The 15,950-nt window shown below is 38.8% G+C and overlaps 8 protein-coding genes across 8 annotated transcripts; 6 read left to right on the top strand and 2 right to left on the bottom strand. All coding sequences in view use genetic code 12, as the record gives it.

Annotated features, from left to right (window-relative positions):
• Positions 1–132: 132 nt before the first annotated feature.
• On the top strand, positions 133–1,968 carry CHK1 (serine/threonine protein kinase CHK1; the record flags this gene model as incomplete). The annotated part of the gene is made up of 1 exon (XM_064996807.1): positions 133–1,968. One exon carries the CDS (start codon positions 133–135, stop codon positions 1,966–1,968), a length of 1,836 nt encoding a protein of 611 aa, XP_064852879.1.
• Positions 1,969–2,133: 165 nt separating this feature from the next.
• Positions 2,134–3,348, bottom strand: HIS5 (histidinol-phosphate transaminase; the record flags this gene model as incomplete). Its single annotated transcript, XM_064996806.1, has 1 exon — positions 2,134–3,348. One exon carries the CDS (start codon positions 3,346–3,348, stop codon positions 2,134–2,136), a length of 1,215 nt encoding a protein of 404 aa, XP_064852878.1.
• A 290-nt stretch (positions 3,349–3,638) lies between these two features.
• Positions 3,639–4,331, top strand: DASC09_032060 (borealin N-terminal domain-containing protein; the record flags this gene model as incomplete). The annotated part of the gene is made up of 2 exons (XM_064996805.1): positions 3,639–3,696; positions 3,760–4,331. The coding sequence occupies 2 exons, from the start codon at positions 3,639–3,641 to the stop codon at positions 4,329–4,331; spliced, it is 630 nt and encodes a 209-aa protein (XP_064852877.1).
• A 342-nt stretch (positions 4,332–4,673) lies between these two features.
• DASC09_032050 (uncharacterized protein) lies at positions 4,674–5,645 on the bottom strand (the record flags this gene model as incomplete). Its single annotated transcript, XM_064996804.1, has 1 exon — positions 4,674–5,645. One exon carries the CDS (start codon positions 5,643–5,645, stop codon positions 4,674–4,676), a length of 972 nt encoding a protein of 323 aa, XP_064852876.1.
• A 326-nt stretch (positions 5,646–5,971) lies between these two features.
• On the top strand, positions 5,972–7,171 carry TSR4 (small subunit rRNA maturation protein TSR4; the record flags this gene model as incomplete). Its single annotated transcript, XM_064996803.1, has 1 exon — positions 5,972–7,171. The coding sequence occupies one exon, from the start codon at positions 5,972–5,974 to the stop codon at positions 7,169–7,171; it is 1,200 nt and encodes a 399-aa protein (XP_064852875.1).
• A 446-nt stretch (positions 7,172–7,617) lies between these two features.
• DASC09_032030 (uncharacterized protein) lies at positions 7,618–7,797 on the top strand (the record flags this gene model as incomplete). Its single annotated transcript, XM_064996802.1, has 1 exon — positions 7,618–7,797. The coding sequence occupies one exon, from the start codon at positions 7,618–7,620 to the stop codon at positions 7,795–7,797; it is 180 nt and encodes a 59-aa protein (XP_064852874.1).
• Positions 7,798–8,468: 671 nt separating this feature from the next.
• DASC09_032020 (SUN domain-containing protein) lies at positions 8,469–9,692 on the top strand (the record flags this gene model as incomplete). Its single annotated transcript, XM_064996801.1, has 1 exon — positions 8,469–9,692. One exon carries the CDS (start codon positions 8,469–8,471, stop codon positions 9,690–9,692), a length of 1,224 nt encoding a protein of 407 aa, XP_064852873.1.
• A 583-nt stretch (positions 9,693–10,275) lies between these two features.
• DASC09_032010 (formin) lies at positions 10,276–15,825 on the top strand (the record flags this gene model as incomplete). The annotated part of the gene is made up of 1 exon (XM_064996800.1): positions 10,276–15,825. One exon carries the CDS (start codon positions 10,276–10,278, stop codon positions 15,823–15,825), a length of 5,550 nt encoding a protein of 1,849 aa, XP_064852872.1.
• Positions 15,826–15,950: the final 125 nt, after the last annotated feature.

Genomic DNA, 15,950 nt, shown 5'->3' with positions numbered 1-15,950 from the left:
GGTTATTATTATTATTATTATTTTTTTGGCGTCATTTTTTTTTTTTTCCATAAAAAATAATCCACATAAAGCTCATCGTACACGCAGATGCTAGAGATAAAAAGAAAACTAACTAAACCAGACAAAAAACAAATGTCAACTGAAAAACCATCGGAGACACAGACATCCTCCAACACACCAGAAACCACTCAAATCAAAGGGGTGGTGCAAGGCAAAGTGATTGGCCAAGGAACATTTGCTTATGTCAAATTCGCATATCTAAAGAAAAACCCATCGCGAACATTTGCCATCAAGTTTATTAACCGTGCCAAATGCCGTTCTATGGGACTCACCGACGACGATATGAGCAAAGAAGTAATGATCCACAAGAATTGTTCTGGTCATCCTCATATTATCCAACTTTTGGACATTGGTTCAGACAAGCGATTCATTTGGATGATTTTGGAATACGCCAGTCTGGGGGATTTGTTTGATAAGATCGAACCAGACGTGGGATTGGAAGAGGATGTAGCCCATTTTTATTTCAAGCAGTATGTTGGAGCAATGAGTTTCTTGCATAGCAGAGGAATTTCTCATCGAGATATCAAGCCAGAGAATATCTTGTTAGATAAAAATGGGGATTTGAAATTGGCAGATTTTGGATTGGCGTGTGTGTTTAGAAAGAAGAATGGCGATAAACGATTCCAGCTGAAAGCTTGTGGGTCACCACCATATATGGCCCCGGAGATTGCGAAAATAGATACCCAAAAGGGTTACGATCCAGAAATGGTCGATGTCTGGTCGAGTGGGGTGCTATTGTATGTGCTACTAACTGGGGAAACATTATGGGATGAACCGACGGATTTTGATCCTGATTTTAAATATTATTTGGAAAACACTAATAAAATAGATTTATGCTACCCGTGGTCAAAATTAAGTGTCGAAGTGGTGGCATTGTTGAAATCAATTTTGAAATTTGATGCCAAAGACCGGTTTTCATTTGAAAAAATTAGAAAACACCCCTGGGTGAACCGAGATAATAAACTTGCCAATTCCAAAGGGTTATGTGATGATCCAAGAATTTTGGTGAAAAAACTTATTGCTCGTATGAAAGTTGATTTGGGAGATGACGAGTTCATGAGAGTAACCCAACAAGCCACACAAATGTCACAGATGATTGCTGATTTAGGTAAGAAAACCGCTACTTCTCAACCCACGGCTCCAAAGGCAAGAATGTTTAGTGGGTCAAATCCTCATAAAAATAACGGTGACGATAAAGATGGTGTGTTTGCCCTACCCGCATTGGCCGCCACCAAATCAAAGCCCGGATTTGCTGCCTCACAGCAAGAATTTACAGAGCATAGTAAAAGACTCGAAAAGAAATTAGATCGTCGGGATAGTGATTTATTGAGATTTCAAATGATTTCTAAAGACCCTGCAATTTTGCAATTTATCAATGCGTCAGATCGTCGCAACATGTTTAGTCTACAAGCGAAAATGCAAAGTCCACAATATACCAGCAAACAAAACTGTGACGATGGCGAATCCGATCCAAAAAGACGAAGAATTGCCGTAGTGGAAGATTTTTTTGTCCAAGCTCAAAGACTCACAAGATTTTTTTCAATTTTACCAATAGAATCGCTTCTTGAAATATTGTTGGACTCGCTACATCAAATGGGCATAAGTATACCAATCACCGACGAAACCCTTTTGAAAATCACAGAAAAAGAGTGTTTGCCCAAAATTAAGGCGGCAAAGAAACTTACGGGTTCAGACGAGTACCAGTACGCCACGATCAAGATTGATACCATGGACAGTAGGAAAGGGTCGATGAAAGGCTACATCAGAATTACAAAAATTGGGAACATCACCTTGAAGAAAGTGACGTTCGATAAGTTTAAAGGTGACCCCTTACAATGGAGAAGTTTCTTCAAGAAAGTTACTGTGTTGTCTAGGGAGGCAGTTTATGTTGACCAAAGTTTGAAATAGAAATGACAATAGTTACACCCTTTTTTTTTTTTTTTTGAATATATTATAGAGTTTTTAATGTAGTGTTACCTTTCAACGTTGATTATAATAATAATAATAATAATAATAATAATAATAAAACAAAACAAAGCAAAACAAAACGACCTATCACATTGAAATAGCAAATTATTTGAATTCTGCAAAAGTTTTTTTGAAATTTTCCACCAAGGTCTTATTTTCCTCAGCTGTCCCAATACTAATTCTTAGGGCACCAACACAGCCCAATTCATTACCTCTATATCTGACCACAGTCTTCTTATTGATTGCCATGTTTTCATATACTTTCTTGGCAAAGGCTGAGTCCGGCTTGCCATTATTGTTCAATGTTTCCACCAAGATGAAATTGGAGTCCAATCCGCCACCAATAACTTTCCCAAAGTTGTCAATCTCCTTGAATTCTTGGATCAATTTGGAACGCTGGGCCTTGATAATATCGACGGTGCTTCTCATTTGAGCAATACTCTGTGGTGTCAAAGCTTCTTGGGCGATTGTCGATGTCAATGTAGAAATATTATAGGGGGCCTTCAAAGCATTAAGCACCCCAGCAAGTTCCTCACTAGCAAATGTGATACCTAATCTGATCCCCGCCAAACCAAAGGATTTAGATAATGTTTGGAAAGTTACAAGATTAGGATATTTATTGACCAAAACTGACACACTGCTGCCAATGTCGGAGAAATCAATGTACGCTTCATCAGCCACCACTAACCCGTTCCAGTTTTCTAGAGACCATTGAAGGAGCTTTTCCAACTTTGCTGGACTAACGAGTCTCCCAGTTGGATTACCTGGGGTGGTGATCAAAATCATTTTGATGGAATCTCCTCTAGAGGCCAAAGTTTCTTGGATTTTTGGCAAGTCAATTTCAAAATCTTCTAAACACAATGGAACCGAAACAATTTCCACATCGTTGATTTGTGAGCTGATTTTGTACATTCCATAAGTTGGAGGGCAGATAATAAGACTGTCAATACCAGGACGACACACGGTACGGATCAAGGCATCGATACTTTCGTCAGAGCCAACCCCAAGACACATATTGGCAGCACTCAAAGGTTTATCGTCTTTTGTCAAATTGACTAAAGCCCCAGGGGTTTGGGCTTCGCTGTTACGGAAGTGAGCCACGAGTGTCTTAAAATCAATCTGGTGAGGATCAGGGTATCTATTGAGTTCTGAGTCCTTGAAAGCTTGGTATAATGAAGAAGCCTTGGAAAGGGCTGGACCATGGGTGTTCTCGTTAGCATCGAGAAGAATCCCTTCTTTGAAATCATCACGGGCACAACGATAAGGTTCAAGAGAGTATATCTTTGGTCTCACGAGGGTGGATAAGTCGAATTTAGCCATTTTTCCACTTATATATTGTTTACTATGGAAGTTGACTGATAAGAATAATGATAGGATGAGTCTTCAAAAAAAGTAAGCGATTTTTCTTTGAGAATGACTAACCCGCTGTGCGACCCGTGGGATTGGTACTTATACGTAAGAGAGGGGGTACATGACCCCTCTGCGTAAATAAAAAAAAAAAAAAACAAAAAAAAAAAAAACACGACAAAAACACAAACAGAAATTATAAACATAAACAGTGATTTTACAGTGGGGGCAGCAATATATTTAACAAACATTGGAGATATACTATGGGGACATTTACGAAAGAACAGAAGGAAAAGATCGTCCTGAAACTTAGGTTCAACAGTAGGTGCTAATTCTTTGCCAGTCAAAAGGTCCCAGATTACTAACTAATCGCAATGATTTTAGTGAACGAACGGATCAAGAAACTTCGATACGAGCAAGACGCTTTGGTGGCGAACCTTGAAAACAAGATAAAGCACAGGTTAAATCTTGTGCCCAAGAAATACTGGGATCTTAAACTTCGGGACGTGATTGAACTTGAACGTCACGAAAAAGTCAACTTTGCGACACTTTTGAATGCCATCAGCACCAACGCTAATAACATCGATTCATCAACCTCAACATCGTCCGCCAATGTTGTTAAAAAGACATCAAAAGAACTCAATATCTCTTCTTCGTTATCGAAGCGGTCAGCTGGACTTAAATTAAGCAGCCACAATGGTCCTGGATCAAGGGTGAAAAACTCAGGCCTGCCTTCAAAAAGTTACGTACCCAAACTCTCCAAACTTACCAACGGATCGTCATCCAATTTTTATGATAGAAGTGGCGAAAGTCCATTGAAGAGTAGAAATGCTAGTAATATGGGACCGCCAAATACTAGAAAAACTCCATCGCCGTTCAAATCACCTAACAAGTCACCAACTAGATCGCTATCTAAATCGCCAGTAAAGAAAACTTTGAAAAGGGGAATCAAATGATGGCAGGGGCTTGTGAAGATTTTTTTTTGGTTTATGATTCTGATTTGTATTTTATTTTATTCTTTTTGCTGGTGTAAAACGGGTGTGTGTGTGTGTGTGTGTGTGTACTATATTAAAAAAGCCATGATAACTAAAGAAGAAAATTGCATCAACTTTGTAAGAATACATCTTTTTTTTTTTTAAAAAAAAAAAAAAATAAATGATCGACCTATAATTAACGAGTGCAAGAAAGCAATAAAACAGAAAAATTAAAAAAACTAAAAAAGAAAGAGCAAACAACATCCCCATACTCATGATGACTTTTCATATATATTTTATGATTATATTTTCACCCTATACCACCTAAAATCCATTCTCTTTCAACAAACTTTCTAGTTTTTCCAACTTCAACTTGGCCAAACCTTTAGGGTATCCCTTTTCACAAACGTATAGCAAGAAATAATCCTCCGAAGTTTTTGAGTTGAAAATCAAATACAAAAACACATCTTTCCCATCAATTTGAATATTGAACCACCGCAACCCGTTCACTTTTTCTTCAGAAGTGACATTTTCTATCAACAGCCTTACCAATTCTGTATCTTTATCCCTCTTGTGGTGTTTCCCAGACTTCTTTTTAGATTTTCCACCGACACCCGCAGCCATCGAGGTATCAGGGGAGTCGATATCAGTGGCCACTGGTTTCTTTGGGGTTTGCAACTCTTGATAGTGAAGGTAGTCTCTCTTGAACGCGCTATAGCAGGTGAAAACATAATGAGAAAGTAGTTCTAATGATGAATGAGCATCACTGACAACATCTGCTAATTTTGTACTGGTGGAACTGGTGAAGCTAGCATTGCTTATGTTACTATTAATATTAATATTATTATTATTGAAATCATTATCCTTGTTAAATCCATTGGCGTCGGGGTTCTGCTTCGTATATTCGAATCCAGACGATTCGGTTGGTTGCTGGCTTATACTTCCATACGTGGTGTTGCCAATGTTATTAAATTGTGACGCTTCAAGGGTGGTTTGACTAATATCGTTCCCAAGCTCCTCTGCCTGCGCCTGTAATTTGATCGCCTTAATCTTTTGATAGTCAATGGAAGTGAACTGATCCAAGAAAGTAGCGTACAAAGGGTCCCCATTTTCAGAGGAGTCAAAGCTCACAGAAAATGGTTTTTCAACGGTGATAGAACTTAGAAGTGGAGAGCCATTCTTCAGCGAAAGGATTGTTAAAGCTAGCGCTTGCGGTTGATTAATTGATGATGTGCTTGAGGAAGGGGACTTGATAGTGGCATCAAGAAGAGAGCAAATGGCTTTAGATTTGAACATACTGTTTTCTCGTGGTATAAAAATATGAAAAGGGAAGGGAAGTATTGTTGACGTATTTTGTTGTATCTACAATCAACAAGAACCTGTGATATCACTCTCGCTCTCCCGCTCTCTTTTTTTTTTTTTTTTTTTTTTTGAAGCTTTTGCACGTGACAGAGCATCAAATTTTTTTTTTTTTTTCTTCTTCTTCTCATACACAAACTTTTCTTTGATCTCTTAGATGGAGATGATGATATAAGAAGCAGCAAGAGCCCCCGCTTTTTTTTTTTTTTTTCCTTTTTATATTTGATTTATATTCCAGCTCAATAATATTAGTAACATAAAAAATGGCCGAAAATTTCTCTGACGAAGAAAGTCTTTTTGAAACCTCTAGCAATTCCAAAACTTTTCTTGGTTATGTTGATGTCCCAATTTCTGCCGATGAACAACCTACTTTAGAGGATCTGTTTATCGGAGGCAATCCACTCTGGCTTGATGGTCAATTGCCACCTTCCAAAATGCTTACCTGTGGTAACTGTGGTTCAGGACTTGGTCTATTATTACAATCATATGCCCCACTTCCAAATTCTGCCAATGATAGAGTGATTTACGTCTTTGGGTGCCAAAATTACAAATGTACTAGACAGAAGGGAAGCATCAGGTGTATCAAGGGAGTGAAGTTCAAAAAAGTGGAATTGAGTGTTGAAGAAAAGATGAACATGGAGAAACAGAAAGAGTATGAGGTGAAATTACAGGGCGGCTTGTTTGGCAAAGACAAAAATAATGACAATCCATTTGGTGGTAGCAATCCTTTTGCTGCTGGATCTTCCAGTACCAGTGCCAATCCATTTAGTGGCATTACATTTGATAAACAGGAGGAACCAAAAAAAGAAGAAACCAAGGAGGAAAAGAAAGATGTCAAAAAACCATCTTTTTCACAAATCGCCAGTAAAAGCGCTCCAAAGCAGAAAACCACAGTTGAAAAAGATGTCAAGTTATCAGAATATCCTGGCTATATCTTGTATGTCGAAAAAGAGAGAATTGGCACTGATGACGATGTGTTACCACCAATTCCCGACAATATTCAATTCGAAGAAGCCGATGTCGCCGACAGTGTGATGAAAGCTTCGTCGACAAAGACTGAGGAATTCAAAAGTGAAATACTTGATGATCTGGAATTCCAAGCTTTCTCTAAGAGAGTAGCACATAATCCTAACCAAGTATTGCGTTATGAACTTGGAGGAGAACCATTAATTTATTCCAGTAAGAATAAGACCAAGATCGAAAATGGTGCTCCGGCCCCAGTATGGAACAGCCAATCTGAAAGACAGTTCGAACTTCAGCTTATGCCTAAAGCAATCATCGATCTTGAAGTAGGACGTGATGTCATGGAAGGTATGGAATGGGGAACAATTTCGGTATTTACCGATGTTGAAGATTTCGTGCCATCTCAAAATATGGTTTCTAAGGATATTGGTTACGTGGAAGAATGGCCTGTGGTTGAATGGGAGGAACAACTAGATTACTCCAAAATTAAAGTCAAATAAAATAGGAGAATGAATATGTCTTAGAAATAATGAAGTCATACAAAGGAATGTTATATTATATCGGAATTGATGACAATTCTTGAGAATAAGGTTTTAAACTTTGTAGAAAGCCAGATAAGGAAGAATTTATGATTTTTTCTGAACATTACTAACTTATCTTGAAAAACAGTTTAATTTTAAAGCTTTTGATTTATTAAACGTGTAGAAAAAGCGAAGAGGCTTTATTGCAAAGAAAAAAAAAATGGTGGCTCAGGTTTATAGGTCCTGTACAAATTTTTTATTTTCTGCCTCTTGTTTATAACGCATAGGTGACTGGCAAGGCTTTGCAGAAGAAAAGAAAATGTGGATATATTTTATTTCTATTGTTAACGTTTGATGTTGTCATATCAAAGCACCCAGTATCCGTGTTTTGTTGAGAAATGTAGGTCGTGGCTTGGACCCATAGAATGTGTGGGAAGGAACCTCATGAGATCCATGGGAGAATGTGTCTTGGCTTTGCGTTGGTGAGAGATCCCGCTGCACAGGAGCCTCCATGGATGCGATTGGCGGCGAAGCGTTGGACGGAAATTGGGACGACAGCCTGGCTTTGGTATATAAGACCTCTGGATTTCCAGGAGATTTATTAAATTAGTGGATATTATCTCATTTTGTGAATCTTGTATTGTTTTTCAGTATATACCAAGGCAAGGTGGTTGATTTTATTGTTCTACCTAATACAGTAAGTATCTATGCGTGGTAAATCAATCTCGATTTACTAGAAAACGGTACAGAAAAAGAGAAACAAAGAAAAAAGGGAATAAAAAGAAGAAATGAGAACCACAGAAGTGGAATCACGAAGAAAATAAAAAAAAAATTTAATCCCGATCATGGTGAAAGAAGACAGACATATGTGAGAAGAAAAAAAAAAGAGAAGAAGCTGTTGGTGCGCCGCCTCCGTCGTCTGTGCGTCGTTTGATCCCCGTGTAGGTACAACCAGCCCTTTTCATGCATTGTTTTAACATAAGCTATCAAGACATTTTTGAATCAATATTTTACAAAACGGACTTGCCATGCCTTTTTTCTCTCTCTTTTTTCTTGATCTTCTCTTCTCGGTTGGAATCCTGTCAAAAATATCGTTTTTTTCTTCTTCTCCTCTCTAGTTTCCTGGTTATATTCCATCATATTACTGTTTATACTGACCACATCGGTATCAGATCATTCAATACTTCATCAATTTTCATCAAAGAACTCAATTTAACCAACTTCAATTAAAAAATATTGTATCAATCTCTCCAAAAAAAATAACAATAATTTCCTTATGAAATATATCTTACCAATCGCATTAGCTTTGGCCTCAATTGCTAGAGCCGATGACTGTTCAACCACACAGTACATCCATGCTCACAAAAGAGCAGTAGCTACTGCTTTCGAGACCGTCACTGTCTTTGTTGATGCCGGTGGCTCTCAAGTAGCCTACACTGAGTCTATCCCAAGCACTTCTATCACAACTGTTGCTCCTAGCGATACTCAATCATCTAAGTCATCTTCCAGCACATCTTCCAGCGCATCTCCCAGTTCATCATCATTAACTTCAACAAGCTCACCAGCAAGCTCGTCAGCAAGTTCGTCAGCATCCTCGTCAGCATCCTCTTCAGCAAGCTCATCATCATCTTCTGAATTCACTGAATCCACAGCCGAACCTCCTACTGGTGATTTGGAAGCCTTTTCTGATCCAACAGTCAAATTCGAAGATGGTACCATTGACTGTGACGCATTCCCTTCAGGTCAAGGTGTTATTCCATTGGATCATTTGGGTTTTGGTGGTTATTCTGGTATTGAATACATCCACTCCTCCGATAACATTGAAACCGGTGGCATCTGTCGTAATGGGGCATACTGTTCCTATGCTTGTCAATCGGGGATGTCAAAGACTCAATGGCCATCCGATCAACCTTCATCCGGTGTTTCTATTGGGGGATTGCTTTGTAAAAACGGTAAGCTTTATCGTTCCAACACCGACACCGATTACTTGTGTGAATGGGGTAAAGATATGGCTTATGTTAATAATCAAGTCTCTGAACAAGTTGCGGTGTGTCGTACCGATTATCCTGGTACTGAAAATATGGTGATCCCAACTGTCGTTGATGCTGGTGATAAGTTACCACTTGCGGTTCCAGATCAAGACACTTACTATAAATGGGAAGGAAATCCAACCTCTGCTCAATATTATGTGAACAACGCTGGGGTTGCCTGGCAAACCGGTTGTTCATGGGGCTCTTCAGGATCTGGGTATGGTAATTGGGCTCCATTGAACTTCGGGGCCAGTTATGCTGACGGGGTCGCATACTTGTCCTTGATTCCAAATCCAAACAACTACGATGCTTTGAACTACAACGTCGAGATTGTTGCTTATGATGGTTCTGCCACCGTTTCCGGTTCTTGTGTTTACGAAGATGGTAAATATAACGGTGATGGATCGGATGGTTGCACAGTGGGTCTCACCAAAGGTAAAGCCCAATTCCGTCTCTACAACTCCAGTTAGAACATTACCATAAATAATATTACAATCTTGCCTGGTTGCTTTTGCCATTATTATTACTATTTTCCTCCTCATGCTTAATTATTTTTTCCCTTATGTATATTAGAAACTCTCTGTTAAAATGTGTCTACGCATTTCCTCCTCCTTTCACTTCTCGTTCTTTGTTTTTCCTCGTTTTTCTAGATTATTCAGCGCTTTTTTCCTTAGATATTAATGTACTCATCAGTTACATTCAAACCTTTCCTCGGTAGATTCGATTAAGTATCATTCACTATTTAATTAAATCATATTACAACAACAACAACAACAACAACAACAACAATATTAATATTAATATCCTTTCTATTATTATATAACCGTGGAAGAAGCAATTTCCTGGGAAGGGCTTCGCCAGGGCATATAACCACGTTATCCTATTGTATGGTATTATTATTTTTTTTTTCCTAAACGGCCACGAAGATAGCTGTTTGTTAAGTTATCAACCTCTCGCTATTGTTAGAGAATTACGCGGAAATTTCAGTTTATATTCTTGTTAAGTGGAAGAAAGCACATCAGAAAGAAAAAGAAAAAAACAACAACTTCGTCAATGTCCCACCAGCGCGGGCACACCTCGGGACAGTTCAGTCTCGTTAACGAGTTTCGTCAAAGCATCGATAATCATATTGATACTTCCTACGATATGAGTTTCACCTTTGACAGCGAAGATCCAAACCACAGAAAACATCCACCTTCTAATGACGATGTACCGAAGATTGATAGAGACGATAGTATAAAGGTCGTACGGTCTCGTAATGGAGAAAACATAAGCATGATGACTAACGGCAGGCAACCTCAAAGCTCGGCATCGTCAGGACAAAGCTCAAAGAAAAGTGGATATAAATCCAGACATTCACCAATTCACGAGGGTCAACCAGGTATTGTATTCAATTCTCAGCCCTCAGCCAAGAAGCAGGAGAAAAGTACCGGGTTTTTTGGGCGATTCAACAAGAAGAATGTGAAACCATCATCGACGACGTCATCATCCAATAGCTCACAATCAAACATTATTGGAGTCAAGTACGATGCCACCGAGGAGAAAGATGCTCCTGTAGAAGTGATGTTTTTACCTAGTAGAAACAAAAATGGCTCAGAAGATAAGTCCGCGGTGGTAGCGGCAGCGGCTATTAAGCACCATCAACACCAGCAACTGCATCATAGAAAGGAAAACGTTAGCCAGATTGGTCAAAACAGTACTGGTGGTAATAGTCCATTCAATGTCATCTATGGAGACAGCCATCATGATTCAAGGATCAAAAGAACTAATACCGGATCATCGTATCATAGTAATAAGAGTGGCGGTGGATCGGGAATCCACAACACCACCCCTAAAAGATATGATCCAGAACTAAATTCTGTATCAGCACAACCCGCGTTCAACATATATAATGGCAACTTTGCGGGCTCTAATAGTAGTTTACTGCTATCGACGAATAATAATGTTCAACCAAGCTTCAGGGACGAGATGGTCTCACCAACGGAGATTCAACGATCTAATAACAATGCTTTAGCTCAAAAATCCTCTATCGAGTCTCTAAAGGATACTATCAAATCAGAAGGAAAGAAACTCCGAAAGAAATTATCCACCAACGAACTTGGTATTACAGGGTCGGGAAGTAGCAGGAAAAAACATAACGACTCACCAGACTCCGATCAAGGCACATCATATTTTTATGGGAATACTATTGGTCAAGAGATACAAATAAGCAAACGTGGTGGAAGTGGTGCAATTCAGCCAGGAAGTGCACCAAAATTACAGAACAAGAAATCTTTTTTAAGAAAGTTTTCTGGAGGTACGGTTAAGAAGACCGGTCCTAATACAGGGAGAAATGGTAGCGGTGAGTTAGCAATGGAATCAAGAGGCAGAAATTTAAGTGGGAATACCACAGAAGCGGAATCAAATGAATTACGAACCGTTCCAAGTATCGTCTCAAGTATTGACAGCGGTAAAAAGAAACGTACTGCAGGGCTTGAATTATATAATGACAATTTCTCATCTCCCACTCTCGTTAGTATTGCTTCTAATACAAGCGGAAATGGTAAAGGGGCACCAAAACACACTGGTATGGTGAAGGAAGGGGATCCTGAATGGTATGTTAAAATCATTATGGATAAGAATCTCAATAATAAGCAACTCACAAATCTCCAGAAGAAACTCAAGAAAGGCCCTCCTGATTTTTTGACCCGATTTTTGACCGCTCAAGGTCATGTGGCGTTATCGGTGGTTTTGCTTAAAGTTGCTAGGAGAAGTATTAAAACTAATGAGCAATTAGACCGTGAATTCATAATCTTAGGGTGCCTTAAAAATATCATCAACGATCAACGTGGGGCTGACTTGGCAATTGATACGCCCCAATGTATTATGGCATTGACATCTTCTTTAGTGTCGCCCCGTCTTTCTACAAGAAAGTTGGATACAGAAATTTTGGCGTTGTTAAGTTATTGGAAGCCTCCAATTGGCCGCAATGTGATTTTGAAACAATTTGAGAAGTTCGATAGTAACGTCGTTGAAAATGAGGAGTTTATATTCCAACCATGGTTGTCTGTGGTTCAGAAATCTCTTGATAGTAAGGATTTACTTGGATCGGTGGTGAGAAGTACAGGCGATGAATTTAAAAGCACGAATTCTCTACAAGATTACTGTTTGACTACATTGTTCTTGATTACATCCCTCGTGGAAGGTTCTGATAAATTAAGAGAACGTATGAGAATCAGAAGCTTATTCAAGAATAGTAGCATCACTGAAATTTTTGAAAAGATGAGAGTCTTGAAATATAGCTTAATTGATGAACAAATTGATCGTTATGAAGAGTATGCTACGTTTGATTACGAAGAATTGATGAATATAAGCCACGAGAAAGATACTCCCGTGGAAATCGAAGAGATAACCGAAGATTTAATTCAAACTAATAAGGGTACCGAACGTGAAAACTACTTATCGTCTATTGTTCAAAATTTGTTACTTTTGAATAACCGTGGCGCACCAAACGAGCCAAAAAAGAAAAATAAAATCCAGGGCCTCGGAATTGGTAATGTTACTGATGAGAATCCCGAAGATGATCTTAATAGAATGTATTCTTTGATTGACTCTGTTGTCTATCATATTGTTTCTGAAAGCTCCATGCCCGGGCTTGATTCTGAAAATGTTTTGAATGGGGCAATTCAAAGAATTATGGATAGAATGCAAACAGATGACATTGCACGCCGTGCAGTGATTGAGTCTAAAGACTTAAGTGCGAGATTACAAAAAATCGAAAAAGAAAGAAATGAATTGCGTGAACAATTGAAGTTGGGATCTCAGGGGAGAATTGAACAGCTTGTAGAGGTGATTAATGTTAATGAAGCTGACATCAAAAGTAAAGATTCTGAGATTTCTGAGTTGAATCAAAGAGTTTATGATTTGGAAAAGCAACATAAATTGGAAAATGAGCGTTACGAGAAGAAGTTACAAAAGTTGATCAATGCCAACCATCACAGTAATTCGAACCATTCAAGCCCGGTGAAGATGTCGCGCTCTGGCACTGTGAAGTCTCAAAATAAAGTCCAGCCAGACTCTTCAAATACAATCAATACTAATCTATTAGGCCCAAGTCAAAGTTTACAAGCGATAAAGAGAATGTCTCTTTTAGGATCTCCATCTGCTGGTCTTTTAGCCGATGTCCTCAACTTATCTAATCAAGGCTCGCCAAATATCAATAATGGAGTGTCATCCCAGATAAATTCTGTTAGCATTAATGAAGCCATGAAAGAAGAAGCTTCGAACCATAACTCTTTATCTCCTTTTGAAGATACTTTGAAGCAACAATTAAACACAGACAAGACTGACTTTAATGATTTAAAAGACTCATCTTCATCGGCAACACCTCAAACTGCAGAAAAGGCTTCTTCTGTTCCAGAAGAACCTTCAAAAACGAGTGCTGCACCACCACCACCTCCTCCTCCTCCGCTTCCTCCTACACTTTCTAAATTGAACACTGGTTCTGTACCGCCACCTCCGCCACCAATGCCAGGGTTTTTATCGCCTTCGTCTCCGCCGCCTCCTCCTCCTCCAGTTCCTTCGTTCTTAGCTCCAGGTGGCTCTCAACCTCCTCCACCCCCAATGCCTGGTTTCTTAACTAATAAAGGGGGCCCACCTGCTCCTCCTCCGCCGCCACCATCTGGAAACAACACTTTATCAATGACAAGATCGGTGTCTGTCAACTCTATTGCTGGTAGTGGAGGCGCGTATGTGCCAAAACCAAAAAAGAAGTTGAAACAAATTCACTGGGATAAGGTTGATGACGTCAAGCCGACATTCTGGGCCGATAAGGTTAAGGCTAATATGATTGATGAATTATGGAAATTGGGGGTTCTCGAAGAAGTTGAAACATATTTCCCAGCGAAGGAGAGCAAAATAAAGGTCAAAACCAAGAGCAACATTGCTGAAGGTGAGAAGGTTTCCTTTTTGAATCGTGATTTGGCTCAACAATTTGGAATTAATTTACATATGTTTGCCAATATTCCAGAGATGCAGTTCGTTTCTTCAGTGTTGAAATGTGATAAGTCCGTAACTGAAAATATCAATGTGTTGGAATTTTTCACAAAAGACGATCTAGTTGATGTCAGCGATACCTTGAATAGAAACTTTAGACCTTATAGTACTAACTATACCATTAAGCCACCAACTGGACCTGAGAAAGACCCAGAGGAGTTGGATCGTGCGGATAGACTTTATGTTGAGCTATGTTACAACTTGCGCCACTATTGGAAATCGAGATCCAGAGCGTTGTTGGTCCGGAGTACGTATTCTAAGGATTATAAAGATTTGGAACATAAGTTGCAAAAATTGGACTTGGCAATTGATGCAGTCAAAGATTCTGCTGCTCTAAAAGATCTTTTGGATATTGTGCGTTCTGTTGGTAATTTCATGAATGATATCACTAAACAAGCAAAAGGTTTTAAGATCGGAACTTTACAAAGATTGAAGTTTATGAAGGATGACAAAAATACTATGACATTTTTGCATTACATTGAAAGAATTGTTAGAACTTATTTCCCAAACATTGGTGAATTTGTGGATGATTTGGAGGATGCTGTTGCAATTGCAAAGTTATCGGTTGAGCAATTGGAAAATGATTGTAAATCATTTGAGCAACAAATTCAAAATATTGATGATTCTGTGACTAGAGGTAATCTAAGTGATACAGATAAGCTACATCCGGATGATAAAGTATTGTCAGTCATTAAGAGAGATATTCCAAGAGCACATAATAAGTCTAAATTATTGATCAGCCACTTGAAGGGGACATTGGATAATTATAATGACTTGATGGTCTACTTTGGTGAAAATGCGGCGGAAGTTACTGCTCGTAATACTTTTTTCCAAAAGTTTTCAAACTTTATTCAAGAGTACAAGAAGGCACACGTAGAAAACATTCAACGTGAAGAAGAACAGAGGGCCTATGAAATAAGAAAGAGATTGATTGAAAGTAGAATAAAGAAGAATAATGATAATGCTAACGGTATATCCGATACTCCAGATATTAATAGTACGACAAAACCGGCGAAGATCAAGAATAAGAAAGCTGATAATGATGGGAAGCAAGCTGATGATGTTCCTGATCTTGTTGATGATGATGATGAAGATGAAGATGAAGATGAAGATGAAGATGATGGTGATGAAGATGATGCGGAAAATGCTGCCGAAGAGGAAGAAAATGCCAGTACTGCCGTCATCGACACATTGCTACAGAAGTTACGGGAAAGTGGACCTGAATCAAATAACGCATCGTCAAGAAGAAGAATTGAAAGGAAACAAAGGTTATCATCTTATGGCCTTATATCTGGTGATGCATCTGTTTTGAACTCCCCTACTGCTGGGAGCTTTTCAAGACTTAGCATGTACGGAGCAATTGCACCAGCGGAAAGTAGTAGCAATGGTTCGCCAGAGTCAACGAACGGTGAGGATGTTACCACCAGAGCTCAAAATATGTTGCAAAAGTTGCGAATTGATAAGGAGGATGATACGATGGCACAACAAAATCAACAGCCTCTCAGGGCTAAAGATAAGCTACGCGAGATGAAAAACAAGGAAAGAACTTCGTTGACCAATCGTGGCTAATTTGCTGTTCTGGTCTCAGTACCATTCTATTGATTACTTTTTTTTTTCTTTCTTATACCGTTTTCGAATATTTTATTTGTATATTATCTTTCATTATTGTTACCAACATTTTTTTTTTTTTTTTA

This window comes from Saccharomycopsis crataegensis (genome assembly GCF_037102585.1).
Source record: "Saccharomycopsis crataegensis DNA, jcf7180000000084, whole genome shotgun sequence".
Lineage (NCBI taxonomy): Eukaryota > Fungi > Ascomycota > Saccharomycetes > Ascoideales > Saccharomycopsidaceae > Saccharomycopsis > Saccharomycopsis crataegensis.
Note: the sequence above shows the minus strand (reverse complement) of the source record. Positions and strands in the feature narration are given on the sequence as shown.